The 24,743-nt window shown below is 34.8% G+C and overlaps 1 protein-coding gene across 1 annotated transcript in view; it reads right to left on the minus strand.

Moving 5' to 3' along the window:
• Positions 1-24,743, minus strand: part of Reep3 (receptor accessory protein 3) — a 91,642-nt gene that overhangs the window by 20,183 nt on the left and 46,716 nt on the right. The window contains exons 3-5 of the mRNA XM_027931329.2: positions 5,105-5,181; positions 3,500-3,620; positions 3,208-3,321 (exon numbers count right to left, since the gene is read on the minus strand). Coding sequence (XP_027787130.2) covers positions 3,208-3,321; positions 3,500-3,620; positions 5,105-5,181 — 312 coding nt within the window. The remainder of the gene's footprint in view (positions 1-3,207; positions 3,322-3,499; positions 3,621-5,104; positions 5,182-24,743) is intronic.

Raw genomic sequence — 24,743 nt, forward strand, 5'->3', positions numbered from 1 at the left:
AAATAAGTATCTCACAAAATGTTCTCAGTGTGTACAAAGGTGACTCACAGAACAGCAGATTATAGACTCAACTTACATGTTACAGTGGGTAGGAAAAATGGGATTCGCTTCTATCTTTACCAAAATGATATCTGAAAATGTCTGTTTTCTAAACAAATTTTCAGGTTGAAATTTTTCAGTTTTTCTCCATAGAAGCATGTTAAATCATGCTTTTAAATATGAAAAATTCAGAAAGCATCTTCATTTGGATGTAAATAAATATACATACTTAGTTTGAAAGGTCAAATAATGTTAAGTTTTATTACAAATGAACAGCAACAAGTTCTTAGTTCCCTTCTTTCTTTCATCCTGGCCATTTCAAACCCTTTGTTTTCCCATTATGATAGATGAGGATTAGTTCTTTTCCACTTCCCTTTCTCCTTCCTTCATCCTCCCAATATAACAAAATCACATTTGTTAAATCCTTAGTCTGTATTCTCATTATTCTTATTAATGCAAATGCTATTCACTGTGGGCTAAGTAAGGCTCCATTATTATTATTTCCTTTCTTATGTAACTTTTGGTTTTTGCCTCTGAGTTAATGATTATGCCCCCCTTTGTTGGTGCTCAGTTGTTCCATTCTCCCTCTTTACATTGCCTCAATACGCTTTTCCTGGTGCTCAGGGTTGATGTGCAATTGCACAGATACCAGCTGTCTGTATATAATAAATAAGATAATATAATAAGTGCTGTGGTCGCAGCATACACTCTGATGTGTTTGAGTAACATCCCTGAGCAGTATTAAACCCATTAGATTCTCTCAGCTCCACACTCTTCCAAAAGATTCTTTGAGCTCCACACTCTTGCCAGCAGCACCTTTCATCCATTACGTCCAATGTTGGCTGTTTGCTCTTTGGACTTGCTTCAAAGTTCCTTCCTGGGAGTTTTGTCATCTCCCTTCTGTGTTGGCTAACCTGCTAATTTGTTTTTCATACTTCATGGTTTGCTTTTTGTGGATTATTCTGTCTTTAACAGATCACATCTGCCCTGACAAAGGATTATAGGTAAATTCTGTGTCTCTGTATGTGTAGAATTAAAAAAAAAAAAAATCACTAGAAGCTCATATATGACTGATCTTTTTTCTTAAATGTATATTCATTTACAACAATTTTTGTGTCAATTTTATTGATGTACAATTAACATACAGTAAGATTTGCCAATTTTGTATGTGTGCATGTGGTGCTAGAGATTGAAGCCAGGGCCTTGTGCATGTGAACAAGCACTCTGCCAACTGAGCTATATCCCCAGCCCTCTTGAACTTGACCATTACAGAACTTGAGGGTGAATATCATGATGGCATCATGGATGGTACATTCTGTTTTCAATTTTCCAATGTCACCATTTAGAAATTTAATGCCAATATTCTTCTAGATCATTTGAATGTGATATAAATCTTTTTTGTTTTGGTGGTACTGGGATGGAACTCCAGGGTGCTCTATCACTGAGTTATATCCCCTGTCTTTTTTGTTTTTAAAATTTTTTTTAGTTGTAGATGGATACAATACCTTTATTTATTTGTTTATTTTTATATAGTACTGGGGATTGAACCCAGTGCCTCACCCATGCTAGGCAAGTGCTCTACCACTGAGGCACAAACCCATCCCATCCCCTGTCTTTTTTTACTTTGTATCTTCAGACAGGCCTCACCAAGTTGTCCATGCTGGTCTCAAAACTTGAGATCCTCCTGCTTCAGCCTTCTGAGTAGCAGGTATTACTAAAACAGGTGTCTGTTTTCTCATTTTAAAATTCCTAGTTGTTGAATGTGGGATTTCCTGGATTTTTTTTTTTTTTGAGCAGATAAGGAAATCAGGATTGCATTTTCATAAAATAAGAAATATAAAGCAACTGAACTTCTAAAAATGGAAATAGTCCTTTAAGCTGAAACTTTTGCTATTCTAATGATTATTTATTAATCTATCTTAATAAAAGAAAAAGCCCTTAAATGCCAAATAACCTGAAAACAATACTGATTATAGTATACACTATACTATAATTAATAATAATTTATTAATGATTATTGTTTATATATATATATATATATATATATATATATATATATATATATATATAAAATTTGAAATTTTTATCCTGTTGATTATATTGATTTTGATTTTTGAGTCAAAGATCCCTTTGAAAAGTGAAAGCACCCTCGTGTTACATCCCTTCCACATTGCAATGATATAAAAATCACCACATAACTGGAATATTTCTTTCCACAGCATTGTTGTTTGCATTTAAGTTAAGTAATGGAGCCTGACTTGAAAGCAGAACACTATTTACTCTCAATTTAACTTACTAGCAGTAAACTCAAATTTTAACTTGAAGTGAGATAGACATGATATCAATGTTTACTGGAATCCCACTGTGCAAGAAAGTACTCTATCTTTATATATGCTCTCACAGGTAAATACATTACCCCATTCTATACAACAACCAACTTATGAAGACAGAAATTAGATAAATTATCTATGATTACTTAGGAAGTCACACGCAGCACTTTCTGGATATAAAGCCTGTTTTCTTTCCATATACCACATATTAAAATCAATTACTCTACAGTATTTAAAATAAACCACACCAATTACTACATGCAAAAAAATCCAAAAGCCATAATGCAAATTTTCACAGAAGGCATTCATTTGATAACTTGGCTTGCAAACACAGCAAATGACATTAGTAATTGGCTAAGTAAAATTTCAAGTTTTAAGAACAGAATTTTTTCATGCCTTATTTAGAATAATCAGTTACCTCAAATTGATTGAAGTAGAGGTGCAGAAGTAAGCCAGAAATCCTACCCAGATATTGCCATCGAGAGAGAGAGAGAAAGAGAACACCAAAGACAGAGAAAGAAGAATGGTCATCTTTACTTAAGGTGATTTATTCAAACTGTCTCAAGGTTATAAAGTGGGAAAATTATGACAAAATGACATTTTCAATTTTTTTTAATTAACTGTCTCTCATTTAGGAATCAACTAAGAATTTCAAAATAGCAAACAGAAACACAGTGTTAAATTATCTTTAAAATTATCTATGTGTTCTTTCCAGTATTAGAACAAACACAAAGCAAAATTCTGCCACAATTTTATAATCATATGAAATAAAAAGCCATCTTTCTTTATCTGTTGACTTAATGTGGGGCACTGGATAAAAAGGTAAAAGAAAAATTACCTTCACCGCTGCAGTGACAGCTGCAGTAGCTGCTAGGTTTAGACCTTGCCGTCCAAAATTCACCATGGTCTCATAGCCCCGTTCCTTTGCTTGTACAATATAATCATCAATCTCCTGGGAAAACAAAAACAAAATAACCATATATGTTAGTTTTATCTATAAATATTGTTAAGAAGCCCCAAACTAGGACTTTCTCTTTACCATGTACCAGTTTCACTAATTTTATATCATAAGTCATGTGTTGATATACATTTCTAAAAAATGACTTGTGGAAATAATTTATATATCTTACCCTTTCCTTTGAAGAAAGAAGTGGATGAAGGAATTTTCTATATATAAAACTTGCTCCTTTGGTATAGGGAGAGAGCAGCCATATGACAAAAGCAATCTTCAGTTCATAGTACAAAGGAAACCTAACAAGAAAAAAAAAAAAAAAACGAAAATATTTCCAGTGGGGATGAGGGGTAACTATTATGTGGAAAACACAAAAATATTTTTTAAAAGTTTAGTCTCTATGTTAAGTTTTTACATGTAGAAAGTAGTGTGATCAGGGGCACACTGAATGACAAATGAATTGACAAACTGATGAATTGACAAATGAGTTAACCAGAGTGCACTAATGCCCTCAGAAGGTCACAACTTCTAGTACAATATTCTTCCTTTGAAGCAAGCATGGGCAAGCTGTCAAACTGACCGTAGCTGTCAAGAGAGGGCATTAACAGCCCCTTCTGCCATCCAGCCCTGGCAGTAACATATAACCACTCTGTCTGTGGAGCTAAGTTACCATAGAAGTATAGGACATACCTCCAAACATCAGGACACTATATGCTCCAAGTGCACAATGCAGACCTCATATGCACACCTCTTGATCTTTCTCAGAACTCCAAGAAAACTTCCTCTCCAGTCTACCTTGCCAGAACTGCAATATTTCACTTGCAATTGAAGGGGAAATGGAATTACCCCCAGATAGTAGACTGGGAATTCCAGTTAACATCCGTGTCCTTTTCCCCATGATTTCCTAGTACCTTTCCTATAGACTAAGTACACTTCCCCAACCAATGATTGTGGGTTTAGCCAGATGACATGCTTTGGCCAACAGAATGGGAATGTGATATATGTCAAATGCAAGCAGAACCTTCCAATACCCTTTGACTTTCTCACCCCAAGGTCCTCAACCTCTTGCTTTAAGCTTTTGCCTTCTACCATGAGAACAGCTGCTTCTTCAGCCTTGATCCTGAAATGAGAAGACACTTAAAACTTAGCTGAGCCAGCAAAGCTCCAGCCAACCATTTGCCCTCAGGCAGCATGTGGAAGAAATACTCGTCTGTTGTTCTAACGCACTTTAGGGTGATTTTTTTTTTTTTTTTAAGCACTCTTAGAGTTAACTAATCTGTCTTATGGTCCATAAGGAGTCAATACCTAGGATAAACTGAACAAGTCTGGGTTCTTCTGATTTACAGGCAGACAAGTAGGTGACAGTGAAGAGTGACTACTGTGCAGTCAACAAAGCATGTCTGCCACAGTGCAACCGAGGAATGTGTAGACTTTCAATATTCACATTAAGCTTTTTCTACACATTTTTTTTTTTTTGGCAGTACTGGGGGTTGAACCCTGGGCTTTGTGCATACTAGGCAAGCACTCTACTATTGAGCTGCATCTTTTTAAATAAGCAGCTGCCACCAGACCAAGCTTCTTGATTTCATTGGAATTCTTGGGAACAGAATGATCTGCCTTTATTTGAGGAGTGGAAAGTAATGATTTCATGGAGAAAGCAGATGAAGAAAATGAGATGTTGGATATGAAGTAAGTTGATCAAATTCACTTAGTTAACAGCAGGAGCAGGACAAAAACTCAGGACACTGAAAATAAGTCTGTAGTCCCCAACAGTAGAACTCACCAAGCAACTGTTTGATCTGCTATTGTTTCAATCACAGTGTAGAGGGCAAAAACAATCCAGTACATCATCCATCGAACCTGGAAATAATAAAAATACTAATCAAACAATGGACTAAAATTATTCACAACTGAGAAATACTATATAAATATATGTGTATTTCTAGAGATATAGTATGTTGGGTTCAAATGCAGAAGGAGATGGCCCAGTTTTCAACAGATTTGTTGCCGAGTGCAGTGGCGCATGCCGTAATCCCAGCAACTCAGGAAGCCGAGACAGGAGGATTGCAAGTTCAAAGTCAGCCTCAGCAATGGTGAGGCTCTAAGCAACTTAGTGAGATCCTGTTTCTAAATAAAATACAAAATAGGGCTGGGGATGTGACTCAGGAGTCAAGTGCCCCCGAGTTCAATGCCTGATATCCCTTCCCCCAAAAAAATTCAACAGATTTTATATTTAAGTTCCTTAGATCATTATATCAACAATCTTGGGATACAACAATCAAAGAATAACAAAACTCTAAGGTCTGATACAATATAGAAATCTAAATCAAATAACTGGATAAAAAGGAAATGTTTTTCTTAACTGAAGAAAAGTTCTTTAAAAGATATGTTATCTACACATTTCTTGATGAAGATGACTGGCTACTTATTACATATATTACAGTATAATGTGATATGACCAACTTTAATGTTCATTAGTCTCTAAAACTTTGCATTCCTTATTTCTCAAAATACAGAAAATATTTAGAAATCAAAGAATAATCCTGGGATTGTACTTATATTAATGAAATACCCATAATGCCAGTCATTCAGTTTGAGAGTTTAAAGGTATTGTCTTCTTCCTCTTGCCCTAATAAAAGCCTGACTTTGCATATATCTCCCAATCCAATTCCACAGGGTAGTTCAGGACATTTTCATCTCTTGCCTGGCCTAGAGCATCTTAACTCCCTGACACTCTGCTGTCACTTCGTACTAATTTTTTTCATAGACTGTTGTCAGATTAATTGTTCCAGAATATGTTCCCCCAGATTGATACCTTTTCCTCTACCTTAGCAGACTTTCTTATCTCCCATGAAGGTTCAAGTTTCACTAATTTCGGCTTTTCTGCTTAATAATAGTAGATATGCAATATCCATGTCAACCATGAGGTTAAATAAATTGTAATATGTGTAATATCACATATTACAATTTATTTAACCCCACAGAAACATTATGGAGCAGGAAATGTAATTATTTCCATTTAGATAAGACAATGATGGCAAAGAGTCAAAATGACTTGCTTAAGGTTTGGATCCAATGGCTAACTGATTCTGGAAGTGGTTAACCAATTAAACCATTTATAGAGAGAAAACAGAGGAATTGCTGAATGCGGGGTCCAAGAATAACCATTACTTCCTCTTGTTCTCATCCTAATCAGTAATAACAACGAGAAAGTAATAAATAAATAAATAAGTAAATAAATAAAATTAGACCTTTATAAGCAGTTAGAATATTGGTCTAAATATTTAGCTTATAGAGATGTTTGTTTGCATATTTCATGGACAGTATCAGACTATCAAGTAGTTTTTATAGTTTTCTATTTAGGTAGACAAATCAATTAATAATAGTCATGAATAACTGCTGAAACAACTGGATTGTGAAATATAAACAATACTAATTTGCTTTAATGTACAGAGAATTCTGAAAGCTTAAAAAGTTGGCCAAAGCAAATAATAGGGTACATTATTTATATCTGAAGTACAAGGAAATTGATTTATGAGATTATTGAAAATAAAAAAGAGAAAGACAAAATGTTCTTTTTACTTTTCATGACTTCTTTTAAATCTCTCACAGCTACCAGTTCCAAGCTTTTGTCCAAGATGAGGATTTTCTTCCAGGGCTGAAATCCTTTGAGTGCCTCTGTGGACACTACCTTTTCTTCCGTCCCACCCCACCCTCACCCTTTTTAAAAAGGGAAGTGGTGCTCCTTTGAGTTCATTCACTTAGCCTTCCAAATCCAAATACTAAGTACTTTTAACTTACAAAGTTGTCTTTACCCTGATTTGCTATAAGCCTTTTCCCAAAAAATAAATAAAGAAAAAATGGATACAAACAGAACAATGTGCTTTTATAGAGCTGGATGGGGACCTTGGAAGTAATCAAAGTTTTCCGGTTGGGTCTCCAACTCAACCTACACTAAGACTCTAGAGAAGTTTCCAAGAAACCCTAGTGCTCCCTGGGGGTAGAGTCTGAAAACAAATAACATGGTAAACTCCCTTCTTTTTACTGAGGTCCAAAATAAATAAGTTGCTTTTGGTTAGGGACCTAGGAAATGGCTGAAGAAGGCAGAGTCCACCTTGAAGCTTGATACCCCCACCCCCAGCCCTTTTTACTTATATCTTGAGACAGGGTCTCAATAAATTGCCCAGGCTGGCCGCGAACTTGCAAATTCTCCTACCTCAGCCTCCCCAGTAGCTGAGACTGATTATAGGGATGTACCACTATACCCAGCAATGCATCTTTATAAACAAATGGCTGCCACGAGACCAATCTTCTGAGTTATCTAGGAATTCCTGGTCTTCTTCCTCTCCTATACTAGCACAGGGATTTCAGTATCAAGATTATTACCTCTCCAAAAAATTTAAATTAAATTTGGCTCTTCTTCTATGAGGTTTGCAAACCTCAGAAAAATAAAATTATTTAAGTCAAGGTTGCTCTTTTTCATTATTTCACAGCTATCATTATGGTTGTGATCTTCCAAAGGAATAATAACTATAAGTAATACTCCATTTTTGTAATTCCAGTTACAATTTACCTGTTAATGGAATTGAATAGAGGTAAAAGGAACTATACAGATAGTGGTCACTAGATGATATTCCTTGAATGAACAACTAACTATTCACATGTCACAAGGCTTTCAAAAGTATGCATGCTTCAGTTTTCAAATGCAGTCATCAGTTAATTTAAAACTCACAAGTTCTTTAACATATACAATATTTACCTCTAAAAAACAGAACATGTATCTGTGATTAAAAAAAAATCAATGTTCTGCTGTTCTTAGACGTCCTAGCTCCCAGTATGAGTCAAGATCCTAATATTATGAGGAAAACTTACTAATAAAATTATTTATAAATTTGGGGGTTCAGAAAAACCTGGTGAGACTGTTTAATACGTTTGGTGGGTGTGTGTCATATTGGGGCTGGAACCTAGAGGTGCTCTGTCATTAAGCTAGCACCTTTACTCCTTATTTTTTGAGGCAGGGTCTCCGGAAGTTGCTGAGGCTGGCCTTGAACTTGTGATCCTCCTACCCCAGCCTCCTTGAGTTACTTGGATTACATACAGGTAGTTGCCACCACTCATATCCTAGTAACGTAAACATTTTTAAAAAAGGAAAAAAAAAAGAGAAGGCATTGCCTTTTTAGTTAAACAAAACAACCACAAACCAACAAACTATTTATTCATTCAATTGATAGTGCATTTGGACATTTTCCTAGGGTATATACTATGATTTCATATAAACAAAAAGTTTTAATTTGTCTTTAATGAACAAACTTTCTGACAGCCTGCTCTCTTGAACTTAGAGTTTTTTTCATTATCATCAGAAATACAAATACAAAACTTAAATATTGTTGAACATTTGCAATAATTAAATGTAATTCAATGAATGTGTTTTTCATGAGAGCAACGACAAAGAAAGTTATTAACCTTGAAAATATATTGCTTCACTTTTTTGTTAATAGATTTGGTTAGGATCTTATTAAACTATACCTCAAGGCCACTCAGCCCCCTGTTTTAAGATTTTACCCAAAAGAAATAACAGAAAGAGACTTTTAAAAAAAAGCAAGTCACACAAAATGATAATTAGACATGTGAAGACAAATTTCATTAGATCAAATGAAAACACCAATAACAAAATACAATATTAATGTAAAAATTGGTAGGAAGACAATTACATCTTATGGATGTATAGCTATTCCTCTGAATATGCAAGGTAGGGGTGGTTCATGTTCAAAATCTGCAGGTGCTGAATTCTGTTACATTCAATGGTACAGTGTTTGCATATTATCTTTGCAAATCCTCTTATATACCTTAAATACTCTAGATTACTTATACTATTTAACACAATGTGACTATCATGTAAATAGCTGTTACACTGTATTATTTAGTATAAGGGAAGGTTGACAAGAAAAAAGTCTGTAAGTCTGTACATGTTCAGAACAGACACAATTAAAATTTGAATTCAATGATGGGGAACCTGTGGGTATAAAGGGCTAACCAAATATAACAGAAATAATTAAAATGATAAGCAAATAAAAGCCAGTAAATTAAAAGGTGACTTTAACAAATCACAATCTACTTTTAAAGTTACTGGGAAAAAAAGGTTACTAGCATCATCTTTATGAGGAAGAAGCAGGGAAATATCTTCCCTGGGATACAAGGAAAGTAAGAGAGAAGGGGCTATGTTGAGAGAAGGGTTGATGTGGCTCATGGTTGAGGACCAAGACCTTCACTTTGCAGTGTTAAGGCTGGGCATGGGTGGGAAAGGGAGTAGCCGGGGGAGGAGATGGAACAGACTCTGGGACCAATGACAGCCCCATCTGCTTGTTAGAGCAAGGGCTTAAATGAGAAGTCTAGAACAACAAATGACACACAGAGGCATGGAGGTAATATCTTGCTGACCATAAAAAGATACAGTGACAGAGTATGGCTGGGAAGTGGCCCAGTTAGAGTCTGTGCTTCTGAGTCCCCCTTTGCAAGTAGGTGGGGTTATGTGACTAGTTCTCAGCAAAAGAATATGAGCATAAGCTTTTGAGTAGAGGGGTTTGTCTCTTGCACATATTCTTCTTCTGGGCTGGCAGAGAGCACAGCAGCCCTGGAAACTGTGTGCTGAAGGTGGGCAGAGCCTGAGTTCTCTCAACTGCATGAGGAAAATTCCTTGCTGAAATGAATTCCTTGACTCATTCTGAACTGTTATGTGACAGAGAAACAAATTTCTATATTTTGTCTATCAGTGGATTATTGTTGCATATATGATCACAGCATCTTAGCCTCCCCCAATATGAGAGGTCACACTCTAATCTCTGTGAGAATTGAGAGGGCAAGACCACCACAGCAAAAGTTCTAGCATTAGGTAGGCAATGGTCAGAGTGTTCTTAGGGGCCACGTAGGGCACCACTTATGCCCTGCTTGGTAGTGATGGGTATGGGAACCACAATGATGAGGAAGTAAAGAAGAGGACTACCATTAGCAGAAACTCTGGATGAAATATACTCAGGGGACTCTCAGAACCAAAAGGTAACAAGGGTTGGTGTTCTCATGTGGCAGACTGGAGTAGAGCCAGAGGAATAGAATTTTAGATTATGTGATCCTTTGGCAACATGGCTTTTAACCGTGAATCTGTTAGCTATCATTCTGTACTGGTATGTGTTACTTCAGCAATAATTCCCCTCCCCCCATTTTTAATAGGTCAAGAAATCAGACAAATGAGCTTGTTAGGAACAACATAAAATTTGAAGTAAATATATTCTGAGTGGGAGGCCAATAAGATACCTAAAGGAAAAAAAATGCTAATAAGTCAGCAGAAAAACTACATAAAAATGTCCAGTGTTCTACTTTGCTTACTTTACTTTGTTTTCTTTCTCAAGAGTATACCTAATACCCAGTACAGTACGTGGCTCAAAAATATTTATTAAAAAAATTAATAAACGTGGTTAACTTAACAAGAAAGAACATAATTTCCATTCTTCCAAATTATTCAGTAATAAATGTCTCTGGAATGCGGTCACAATGAATATCAGCCATGTTTCAGTTTTGGAGCCCTTTACCCATTATATTTTTCATGACTAGAGAATGTGATAAATATAATTACTTAAAAGAAAATATTTATAAATAAGAGTCCTCAAATGGAATCTTAAAAAAAATCATTCAGATATCAAAAGGAATTTATTTTCCAAGGAAAAAATATCTTATAATTAGGCCAGTTCTTTTGAAGATTTTAGAGTCATCTGTGACATAAGACCATAGTATCTAAAATTACATTCTGGTTTATATAGTGCATAGATCAGATTATCCTACTTAACAAGTCAGTCCTTGCTCTATTATTAATCAAAATCCATAAGGCTTTTCTAAAGCCTTAGCATTTCAGAAATCCAGACAGTCATGTGATGGTGTTCTTATTCACTCTCCCCCAGGAATTAGAAGATATTTAAAGCCTGAGTGAATACTGCAAAATGAACATACCCATAGGCTAAATTTACTATCAGAAGACCATGCTCCACTTAATAGGAATGCATTTACATACACTTACATACACCGATAGCAAAAGAAAAGCTGGCCTCCTTTAACATTTTTCCACAAAACAAGTTTTTATGTTTTACATTCTTAGACAATACCTTTATGAAGATCCCATTTTAAACTATAAGATGACCTTCCTGATTTCCATTACAGAAATTGAGAACAATATACAGGTCCTAAGTACGCAGAGGAGTATCAGGTTACGAGAGTCATGGAAAATAGTAGTAATGGCATTCTAATTAAAAAAATATTTTTCTTAAATTGTATCCTTATGTAACTTATTTTGCTATAATCAATGTGATAGTATAATAGCAATAACCAATATGTGATACGCTATACCAATTTATAGTTGTATGATAAAAAGAAAAATTCAAGTGATATACGAATTTGATAAATATTATTTAAGGCCTATTATAAACAAAGCCTTTGACATGAAATAGTTGTAAACCATGTCAAGGTGTTCTTATCTTCAAGAAACTTTTATGGGGGAGGCAAATAAGACATACAGACAGATGATAGGCATTTATGGCATGTTTGATCCAATATGTAACTATTAATATTTTACTATATATATTACTACATATTATATATTATTCACCACCTTATATGAATGAAATGCCTTCACTTCCAAAGGGCAGCCTTTTCTAATTGCCTCTAGCCCTCTGAAGGTCATGTACAGTCTTTGTGTACTGTGCTTTGTAACATATGCCTGCATTTGGTTTATATATCACCTTCCTCTGATACTTGGCAGTCACAAGCAATGAGGCCTGAAATGGTATTGTTCACCACCATATAACACGGCATCTGGTAAAATAAGGGCAGCGAAAGGCTTCTAACTAAACTATTCCTTTAAAAAAAATTTATTTTTTTTTGATACTGGGATTGAACCCAGATGTGCTTTACCATTGAGCCACATCCCCAACCTTTTTTAGTTTTTATTTTGACACAGGGTCTCACTAAGTTGCTGGGACTGGCTTTGAACTTTTTATCCTCCTGCCTCAGACTCCTGAGTTGCTGGGACAATAAGCATGTGCTACCGTGCCTAGCTATTCCTTAAAATTTAAGGTCTGAACTGATACAAGATTCAAATAAGATCTATGATCTGCAAGTAGCAGCTTATAAATTACATACAAATAGTCTGTTGTGTTATAGCTGTTTTCAAAGTTATCAGACAGTAAAAATCTTTCCAAATTCTCTTAATTACAGATTCTTTGAATCATAAAGTTATTAATGCTGGTCTTTAAAAAAATTAAAAAACTACATATGTGTAATGATTTCAATTATAACCAAACTAAATAAATCCAGAGCATAAAATGGTAAAATATGCTTCACTGGGAAGAAAAAAAATCTTTGCTGAGTCTAAAAAGAAATAAACATTGCTGAATTTCAGACCACCCAAAGAGAACTTCATTTTCTGACCATTATTAGCTACTCAGTCAATTCACCCAAAACATTCATTCCATACTACATTTCAGAGACAACAGAAAAAAATCCTCTGATATAAAATTCTTTAGAAATAGTATAGAGTTGAAATGATTTCTTCTGTTTCATTAACATTATGTAATAATTTGATTACTTCATAATGATTCCCACCCCCCTCTTTAAAACAAAGAGGAACAAAATGTGAGAAATCAAATAGAAAAACTCCCTCTTTTATACAACCCAGATGGCTTGGTTATGGGATTTTTTTTCAGTGCTGTGCCAAGTTGGAGGCATGGCTGAAAATAAGCTAGTTGCAGTTAAATCCAAAATGAACAGAGACCATGACTGAACATCATTCCTTAAAAAGATGGAGCATGTCAAGTACCGATAAAGTTGTTAGAATTGATTTTGAGCTTCCAGAACTTTGGGATTTTTCCCCCCACTGCTACATTTGAGCATGTCTTAATTCTGTGTAGCTCCCCAGGACTCAGATGATTGGGAGCTATATTTTGAGATGCTGAACCCACACACAGCAACATTACTATCCGGGGTTTCTGGTTACTGCTGTTACAGATCTCCAGAATACTAAACTAAAAGAGAAAGTCTTACCTTACAGAGTTGTATCTGGTGTTAAAGTGAATTAAAATGGGGCAGACTATAACCAGAAAGGAATGTTGCATTGGTGTCTCCAGTACTGTTGTATCACCTGAGCCCCATATATATCTCATCTCTGTGCTGAATTTGAAAAAACTTGAGAGAAGGGAGAGTACAGAGATGTTTAAAAACTAGATGGTAATTAATTTAAAAAGAGTGTTGAAAGAAGATGCAAAAAGCAGGAACTGTTTAAGGGAACTGTTCCCAGGAGCAGAATTTAGGAAGGAATGACTTCTCAGTCCCAAAATAACTCTTTCCATCCACAGTGGCTGAGAATTCGCGCTTGACTCTTTTTTTGTTGTTGTTGTTTAAAGTCCTCTTGATTTATTTGGGATAATACACTTTTGTAAGAGACACATTTCTCTCTTAAATGCACCATATAGAATTTGTCAGGATTTTAGCATGGGAAAGAACCTATGAGAGAGAGGTAAACTGGGCTAATGGCCATTGTATTGGTTATGCTAGTTTCCATCCCCCCAAATCAACTTATTTCCTTCTTTCCCCTGCTGTTCCTAAAGTCTTGGTCCATTATGCTTCCTATTTGAGGCATTTCCACAGGAACTGAGGTCTCTAGTCTAGGCCCCTCATCTGTCTTCACAAAGTGGATTCCATCTTGCTCCTTCCACCAGTGTTCTAACCTAGCCTTTGAAGATATGTCTCTTTCTTCAAGTGATTGACAAAGGTAAATGAGTAAAACAGTAAATGAAAAATTGCATTCTTCAGGTATGATACCACACACTGTGCACATGTGCAGCTGTATATGAAAGGTTCCACAGCATACCTTAAACATATAATAAGTATTCAAATAGTGAGCACCAGCCCTTGTAATGCTAGACTCACAGTCTTGCTTAGAAAGCCAAGACCGACAGAAGAAACAAAAGTAGAAAGGTGCAGGAAGAATAAATGTCTATCATGACAAAACAGACCTGTGTTATCAAATTACTTCTCTTCAAAAGCATGTGCATGTGCAATCAAACTCACAGAAAGAACTGAGAACTGAGGTTCACGTCTGAGTGAGCGGGGAGGGGGCGGGAAGAGGGAAAGAACAGCAAGGGTTCTTTCTTTGGAGGAAGAAATGGCTGCCCAATGGCCAAGGTGTAGGTTCTGGGTAAACACTGACAGGAACACAGAGGATAGTAAAAGCTGAGTAAAGAAGGAACCTTTGCTGATATAGACCTTAGGCCAGCCCTAAAACATGGAAATCAGGAATTTCAACTTAATATATTCCCCTAACATTATTTTGCTTTAATCAAAATTAAATTATATATATGTTTAATTAAATAAAGTTTAATTAAAGTTTAAGCCATTTACATACGAAAAAAATAAACTTGTTGCTATTTAGTATCCATTTGCATATATAAATTTTATTTTTCTTATTATTTTAAAAGTGTAGCGTGGTAAAGGGCTGTGATGAAAGGTTGCTTGAGTGCCTCAATAACGTAACTTTTTTTTCAGATGTTGATGGACCTATATTTTATTCATTTATTTAAATGCAGTGCTGAGAATCTAACCCAGTGGCTCACACATGCTAGGCAAGTGCTCCACCACTGAGCCACAACTCCAGTCCCTATAAGATAACTCTTAATCAGGGGTCTCCAACTTGGCTATGGATAGAAATCCTGGGAATTACAGTTATACAAATAGCTAGACTCCTTCATCACATGTTCAGACAGAGGGCTGTGAAGCTTACAAAAGGCAACTTCCTGTCTTTTGGATGTGTGATCAGAATTTAGACCATGTACAGAATTCTTGGCATGTAATCTATAGAACAGTAGCACCAACATTACCTGAGAGCCTTCTGGAAATGCAGAATCTCAAGCCCAAATGAGACGCACCAAAACAGAATCTGCATTTTGTACACTCACTAAAGCTCGAGAGCAGTATGGTGGGAGACTGCTCCTGCCTGTTCTCACATTGGCTAGTGGAAGGTGTTGACCTTCACTACCTTTAGAGCCAAGAGATAGGTGTGATGTAATAGCCTGTAATCTCAGCTACTCAGGGGGCTGAGGCAGGAGGATCTTGAGTTTGAGACCAATCTGGGTAATTTAGTGAAACCTCACTCAAAACAAAACCCAAAGCAAAACCAAACCAAAAGACAAACAAACAAAACTCCCTCCCCCAACAAACAACAACAACAACAAAAGAACTGGGGATGTATCTCAGTGGCCCAGAATTTAATCCCCAGTAACAATAAATAAATAAATTAATAGAAAAAAGAGCCTTAGATTTGGAGAAAAAGAAAGAATGCTTGGATTTGTGAGGTAACTTGTTAAAAATAAATAAATAACCCACCCCAAAAGCTCAATAAAGTAGAAGGAGCTGGGACTTTAACCCTCTCAGTGACACTGTTCATAGCTCTTTCTCCAAAGTCATGAAGAATGTTCTTACTATCTGGCCATGGACAATTTGATGAAGGTTTCCTGCCTTCATAAGGAGAAAGTACACTTAAGAGTGTCCTCCTTAGGAGTAAATCTGCCTTTTATATAGAGAAAAGGTAAAAACCTTGATTGACAGGCTAAAATTATGTTCTAACATACATCAATGGCAGAAACTTCCCCAGATGTTTCCAGTAATTTATTTGGATATTCATGTTAATAAGAATATAACATAATAAAACTGAAATGTTAGATGTTCCTTTGAAAGAGGCTGTTGGAAACCTTTGGAAATTACTATAATTTTGTAAATATGAATCACTCAATCTATTTCTGTGGCTTTTCAAGACCTCTTCCATTTTACCTGAAGTTTGGATCTGATTGTTTTTAAACAGTGATTTACTTCTTTTTAAAAAATATTCTGAGAGTCAAGAGTCAGACAAAATTTAAAGTAAAAATACATTTTAATATATTTTAAATTTATTATGGTTGTTCAAAAGGACTTCATCTTTTTACATTTCTAAAGTAATATCTTTTTCATGTGCTTTTAAAATTACATGAGATTTTGGGGAAAGATTTTATTTCTCTTACTTACTTACTTCAGGAACAGCTCTATCTTTTATATTTTTAGGAGGACCTTTCACAGTGTGATGGCAATCTGGTTGACAATCTGATTATTACAGCTGTAGTTGGTAAAGCACTATATTTCTAAAATTACATAATGGAAAGATGATGTACGTGTCTGAGCATTTCAAAGGCAGATCCTGCTATTGTGTAAAAAAGGAAATTCACTATATTAATAGTGTAACCGTTAGGTGAAAAGAAAAAAGTCAGATGTCTATAAAGTATCTAATTTTTTGGAATAAAAATTATAGATAGTTTAATATTTTAAAATTTACACTACTTGCTTAAACCTTTTCTTGTTTCTCAATTTGTTAATTCTTTTTCTACCCTACCCTTCCTTAGCTACTTCAAATGTTTATTTTATTAAGCTTCTTCAAAAGAACAACTCTTAAGATATATTAATTCCTCTGATTTTATGTGGGTTTGAGCTCAGAGGTGGTCTACCACTGAGCTACATCTCCAGCCCTTTTTATTAATTTTTTAAAATTTTGTGACAGGGTCTTGTTAAGTTGCTTAGGGTCTTGTTAAGTTGCTTAGAGTCTCACCACATTGCTGAAACTGGCCTCAAACTTGTGATCCTCCTGCCTCAGCCTCTCCAGTTACTGGAATTACAGGCATATGCCACCATGCCTGGCTTAGTGTGTATTTTTATTTTTTACTTTTATATTGCTTTATTTATCTTGCTGCCATACAGAATCTTTAATTTGATATTCTTCTTGCTTTGTGAGTTGATGTTCAATTTCATTTTTCTTCTTCCTTTTTCAAAATCCTTTTAAAGTTATTATATGCAGAAATGGAAACTGTAATATGTATTACTTTCATTTTGATTTTTCAGTTAGTCTACTGCCATACTTTTGATTTCTCCTCTAGTCAATGATTATTTCTCTTTAGAACTCATGGGGTTTTCTTCAAAGTGATAAGATTATGGTTTCTGAACAGATAAAGCACAGTGGCTGCCTCTGAATTCATGTCGCCTGCAGCGAGGGTGGAGTTTTTTGGTTATTGTAGCTTTTATGATTTTAAGCTATTCCATCACTAGGGATTAGGGTGGAGGTGGCTAGGCCTCTCTCCAATTTACTTCTTAGCAACATTTCCTTTAATGGAAAAAACTGTTTCTGTCTCTGTTTTAAAAATCCATTTCCACTGGCATTGCAATTGGTAAAATTCTTCCTAGATATTAGCAGAAGACTCACTTAGCCTCTTAGGTTTAATGTTACTGTGAAACATTTCTTTCTGTGTATGTTAAAAAACATTTTCATTGGATACTAGAAAAGGACAGCTGGCTAGATGTATCTTTGTGTGGAAACTGTGAGAATGCTTCCAATTTACTTCATAAAGGTCAAGGGTTACATTAAATCACATTCTGAAACTTCAAAGGGACTATATTAGGCATTTATTTTCAATAATAATCTTATTCATATTTAACATTTACCTCTTAAAATTGGATCCATTCTAATGAATCCAAGATATGATCATGAAGAAATTGTTTTTAGAAAACATAAGGAAGAGTACAAGTCACTTATTTTAACAACTAGTTATTCACTATTTTGAAAGTGAAGTTATATACTAATATAAAATAAGTAAACCTGATACATCAAAAGTAAGATTTACAAGAATAATAACATAGTTTAAGTAAATTATTTATTAAAACTTGATTTTCAGGTTGGGGGTGTAGTGATAGAGTGCTTGCCTGTCACACACAAGGCTCTAGGTTGATCCCCAGTACTGAAAAAACATAACAAAACAAAACCAAAAAACTCCCCAAATGGCAAGGCAATAAATAATACCAGGGAAAGGGACAATAATGGTAGGGCCCTACAGAGATCAACTGCAAATAGTGTTTACATAATGAAAATGATTATTAACAGGCACTGTCATATCTCAGGTACTGATTTAAATGCTTTATATTCATTGACTCACATTTCCCTCACAACCACCTGAGGAGCTAAGTGCTCCTTCCTGCTTTCATTTTATATATAAGGAAACTGAGGCACAGAAAGGTTAAATGACTCACTTAAAGATATAGCTAGTAAGGGGTAGGATAAAGGCGATAATCAAGGCAGCTTGGTTCCTGATGCTCTGTTCTTTATCTGCACTATTTTTTTTTTTTTTTTTTAGGTTACTGGGAATAGAGAATAGACCCTGCACAAACTATGCACTCTACCCCTGCTACACCCACATCCTTTTAAAATTCAATTTAATTTTGATGGAGTCTCACTAAGTTGCCCAGATGGGTCTTACACTTTCAATCCTCTTGCTTCAGCCTCCACCATAGCTGAGAATATAGGCGTTTGCCACTCACTGGACTTAGTGTTTATCTTTATAATCTGCTTCTCTCTAACTTAGTCTATTTAACATAAATATTGAATATTGATCCAATTCAAATTTCACCGTAATGACACTGGGAAGCTGTTGGGACAGGGAAATATGCATGTGTGGCACTGGTAACTATGAAATCATCTTTCACAGAAGGAAGTCAAGTCATGATGCCCATCTGAAAAACTAAGAAATAGCAAAGTAGGCATGTCATCTAGAATTTGAAAATAAATACTAGATTCAAATACAACAATTGAAAATAGTGCCTATAGATATTTAGAAATAGGTATGAGAGTGTGAGAAATTTTTGTTTTTCATATGCTTATGCCTTGGAAAACTAATGGACTTCTAGAGTTTAAAGCAAGTATTGATTTAATACAAATAAAAACTAAATTAGAAGTAGATCAAAATGGAAAGTAAACAGCTAAGCATGTGGTCCTATAACACTAGTTTTCAGTGTAAGAAATCCCATATTAATCAGTAGGCTAATCTTTAAACTCTCTCAATTGTTAAAACCTTTGAATCAAATAAAAAAAATGGGGGGCAGGGTCAGGGGTTAAATCCAGGGGAGCCCTGCACATGGTAGGCAAGCGCTCTACCATAGTTACATCCCTAGCTCTTGAATGAATATTTTTAATAAAAATATTAAAATATACTTAGGGAACATTTCTTGATGATAAAGAATTGCTCTTTAGTATTTTTCCCCCTTCTATCTCCACCCTAAAACTAGCACAGAACTTTACATTTTACTAAACAAAAAAACTGTAAAAATGGCATGTGGTATATTTGTTCTTTTTCATATCATCTAACTATTCAGTCAAAAATTGGGTCACTTTAAAAAACCAAGTCAATGGTTTTGAGGGTCTTTTCTGCACCTTTAAAAGTGTAATCTCCCAGAGTTTTTCCTGTTCTTTGTTCTTGCTCACAGTAAATTTCAGGATCAAATGTCTGATTTTAATTTTTAAGTGCTGTTAGCCAACTTTTTCATTGCTGCTTTCTCTAACATTCTTAGAATAAGAACACTGGTTTCCTAGAAAAGCTACAGCAATTACACATGACTTGGAAGTAAACACTCTATTTTCAAGTCATAATACAGTATGAGCCTGAAAAAATTTGCAAAACCATACTAATTCTTCAGTAAGTTTACATTTCAATTACTGCAAGACTGAAAGTCTTTAAGTAGGCCATATCAGCCACACTATACAGGAAATTATATCCTAGGAAAGCTCTGTTTTAAAAATAGGCAAAGGAAGAAAGGAAAGTTGCCAAAATACACAGCAACTTTCCATTTGTTTTGATTTGAACACAGCATCTGTTTTATCAGGTGCAATCTACCACTTGCAGGCGTAAGGGGAATGGTAGTAGTTAGGGTGGGATGAAGTAAATTAACCAAAATGTTTGCTTTTAGAAAATAGTTTTGAAGTAGATATCAGCAGAATTTAGGTCATAACCAAATGCCACAGAGAAACTAGGCTTTGGGATAAGTGTTCAGACTGGATTATATATATGCCCTAACCCAGAAGAATCAAAGCTAAGAAGGTAGATCAATCCACTTAAGAAATGTGCATGCTCTTATAAACATCATTTAATATTTGATATACATTTAAAGTCAACTTTTTTCCTTTTCTTATTTATTTACCCCTTCATTCATTATTCAGAAATATCTTTCTTGCCTACTTAGGGCTACAGCAAGGATGAGTGGGATATTATGAGGGCAGGCAGAATGAAGCCTTATTTTTCCAAAATATCCATGTTCCAATCCCTAGGAACTATGAATATGTTAGGCAACATGGTAAAGGGGGGGGAAGGTATGGGGTGGGGCAGACGCAATTCAGGCTGTTAATTAGACAACCTTGAAAGGGGGAGATTATTCTAGATTACTCAAATGGGCCCAGTGCAGTCACAAAGGTCCTTGTAAGAGGAAGAGGGAGGCAGAAGGAAAGAACAAGAGACCTGGAAGCATTAAAAGGTCCAAAGTTGACTGCTTTGAAGACTGAGGAACAGAGAACTAAGCCAAGGAAGCTGGAAAGTAAATAGCTAAGCATGTGGAACTAAGAACTAAGAACTACTCTATGGAAGCTAGAAAAGGAAGCAGATAGTTTCCCTTAGAGCCTCCAGAAGGAATGTAGCCCTGTGGACCCATTCTAGATTTCTGACCTCTCGGACTACATCAGTATAATTTTATGTCATTTTAAGCCTCTAAGAGTGTGGTATTTGTTAGAGCAGTAATTGGAAATAATAATATGCAAAATTATTTTGATATTGGTAGAAAATCATATATATAAAAGATATTATTACAAGATGACATCTCAACTTAGTTTAACAGCCTTGATGTTAGACAACTAGGTTATCAGGAGATAACCAAGCCAATCTCCAGCCCTTTTTTATATTTTAGTGTTTTATATTTAGTAAAATAAACATAATTATATATTGTGTTTCCTTCTCAAAGGCTGAAATCCTGCCCTTCCTGTTGCAGTGCCTGACTATTTTTGGTTTTCAACTCATTTTACTTATGAAACAGTGCTAATTACCATGTAATTATCAAACCAGCTCTAGCCACTTGCCTTTCTAGTTCCCTAGTTTATTGTACCAGTTACTCTAGTTTTCCCACAGGAACGGTTAAGAAAACTTTTTTTGGGGGTAACAGAATTATAGCAAAATTGCATCTTACTTTGTTAATGATTAGTTATTCTTTAGAAACAATTCTACATTCAGCTGGGAGTATAGATCAGTGGTACAGCACTTGCTTAGTAATGAGCAAATCCCTGAATTCAATACCCAATGCTGAAAAAAGGCAATGATCTGATAAAAAGCATTACAACAACATAAAAACAGCAATGCAAAACAACATGTTAAATAAACACACATATACATACATGGATATATATCAAAATATATCAAACTTTATTGATTTTGATTAAGAATGTTCATGAATTTTCTTCACAGGCCAAATTAAATTTACAAAGCAGAATTAGTAATAAAAATCCGGAATGGGTATGGTGGTGCATGCCTGTAGCCGGAGGCTGAGACAGGAGGACTTTGAGTTCAAAGCCAGCCTCAGCAACTTAGTGAGGTACTTAGCAACTCAGCAAGACCCTGTCTCTAATTAAAATATAAAAAAGGGCTAGGGATTGAATCAATGGTTGAACACCCCTGGGTTCAATCCTCAGTACCAAATAAATAAATAAGTAAATAAATAAATTTCTGGGTGTTTTCTTAAGCATCTTCTCAAGTCTTTGAAAATTAAAATTAATGAAGTAAAATTGATGCATAGTGATAAATGGACTAGTTTTTTTATAATGGTTCTTAGGTCAGTCCATAAAACACATTTTTTCTTCTTTTTTTGGCATCATTTGCACACACAGGTCAACTTGTTTTTTTTTTTAGAGAGAGAATTTTTTAATATTTATTTTTAGTTTTCGGCGGACACAACATCTTTGTTTGTATGTGGTGCTGAGGATCTGAGGATCGAACCCGGGCCGCACGCATGCCAGGCGAGCGTGCTACCGCTTGAGCCACATCCCCAGCCCCTCATCTTGTTTTTATTACAATTTATTTAATACTTTCATATTTCTTATTGCTTCCTTCTTTCCCTTTCCCTTTTATTTTTACTTTAGGGGGTAATATTTCTTATCTGCTGATAAGAGCCTCTGAGCCAAACGTCACTTTCAACTTATACTTCAACATTTTCCCCAATAAAAATCAAGCAAATTTGGAAGAGGACACAAGAGAGTATCTTAAATACAAGTATGTACACAAAGTCACACCAATTGTTGCATATCTTGGGTCTCTGGAATGCTTTATAGGTAACACTGTTGAGAGGCATATTACCCTGTACTTCAACTGTACAACTAATCAGATAAAGATCTCATTTAATAATAGCATCAAAAATATTCCAAATAGGGAGAGGTAGGGTAGGGATGTAGCTCAGAGGCAATGTGCTTGCCTAGCATGCACAAGGCCTAGGTTCAATCCCCAGTACTGAAAAACAAAAAACAAATAAACAAAATAAAAAATTCAAACCCACCAACCAACCAAACCAAATCAAACAAAAAGTAAACCAAATAGGAAACGATTCACTTTCAGTAAGCATTAGTCAATTGTATACTCCACTATTCATATTTTCATGGTGTTTAGAAATGGTGGGAAATTCTTGTTTTTAACCATTCAAAACAGAATTCCAATTAAATTATTTCATAGTAGGGCAGAGTATTGTCTAGGGGACTGTGCAAGGATGTGAAGTATTACTATATTGCTAAAGTATAAAAATTGATAGTAATTTCATGTCTATTGAAATGAGTAATAAAAAAAATCTGGGTTGTATTTCACGTTTTTTTATTTCATTTTTTCTAATTACTAGTTATTTTATTTTATTTTTCAAAAACATTGGTCAATGACTTCTTGGAAAAAGCAAAACAAAACTGGTCTTTCCCAATAGGCAGCCTGAGAAGCATTGTTAATGAAACTAAGTGCTGGCTTCTAAAAAACTAATATAGGTCTGTGCTATAAAATAATTCTTGAAATATTTATTATATGTTAAAATACATTCTTCAAGTACTTTTTAAGAGAAATTTATCTATTAATTTTTTTTAGTTGTACATGGACATAATATTTTATTTGTTTATAATATTTTATTTGTTTATTTTTAATGTGGTGCTGAGGATCGAACCCAGTGCCTCACAAGTGCTGGGCAAGTGTTCTACCACTGAGTTACAACCTCAGCCCTATAAGATGAATTTAAATGACTAGAACTTAATGTGGTTCCATCTTTTAAGGTGATTTCACTAATTCTAAATTCAAGAAATCTATATAAGGATAGAAAAACTTCACCGTTCAACTAAGTTCTTTACCTCTGCTAAATTTATTCCACGATTTGAATCGATTAGTAAAATATAGTTCATTACAAAAATTAGTTTCACATAAAGAGAAAAAAATGTCAGTAACAGTTCAGTAGAATAGGTTAGTTATAAAGGTCTATTGCTTCTTCCCTAAAACCCAAAATATAGAATAATTATGATCTGAATTCTGATCATTTGATGGGTTGGATGACAAGACTTCTGTTTGAGATTCTTTACAAAGAACTATGGCTATATATGTGAAAGAGTTAAAAAACAGGTACTCAAATTCTTATACATAAGCAGCTCTATTCATAATAGGCAAAACAGAACAATTCCAATGTCTGTCAATAGATGAATAAACAAAATGTGTTTTTCATTTATCAATACAATGGGATATTGTTTAGCTACAAAGAAGAATGAAACACTGATACACACTAAGACATGGATGAACCTTGAAAACATATGCTAAGTGAAAGAAGCTAGTCACAAAAGGTCACAGATTATTCAATTCTATTTGTAGGCAACATTCAGAATAAGAAAATTTTCTCTGAAATTTCACTCCATCAAACATGGTAAACCATGCCAAGGATTCATATGGGAGAAAGGCCATTTTCTATTAAACAGTATGGTTAAGGCTGGGAAAGAGCAGAACTTAAAGAAAATGAATAAACAACAACAAAAATCAGGAATAGGAAAGAGTAAACTGAAATAAAAAATATTGAGGATTAAAAACAAAATCATTATAAATACAGCACAATTCAAGAAGAAAAAAGATTGCAGTTGTTAGTAGTGATAGAATATCTGCATACTTAAATCAATTAGAAAGTGTTAAAAGGCCTATGAAAGAGGAAAAGAATTTTGCATGGAAAAGAAAGATATTCTCAGTGCACCTATAAATTTACAAGGATAGAAAAGCCACAACCCTCCCCCCAAAAGTCAAACAAACAAACAAAAAATCCCCAAACCCTTATTATACTGGAATTTACAGACTATATTAAGAACTATCCAATTACTCATCATGGGAACAGCATATTTCTTTAGATGCCAACTAACAGTGAACTATTTTTTAAGATCCACTTTGGAGTTGTTGTCAAAGCTAGTTTTTAATCATTTACATCAGTTTCACCCAACATATTATTCCAGC

The sequence above is a fragment of the Marmota flaviventris genome, chromosome 4 (assembly GCF_047511675.1).
Source record: "Marmota flaviventris isolate mMarFla1 chromosome 4, mMarFla1.hap1, whole genome shotgun sequence".
Classification (NCBI taxonomy): domain Eukaryota; kingdom Metazoa; phylum Chordata; class Mammalia; order Rodentia; family Sciuridae; genus Marmota; species Marmota flaviventris.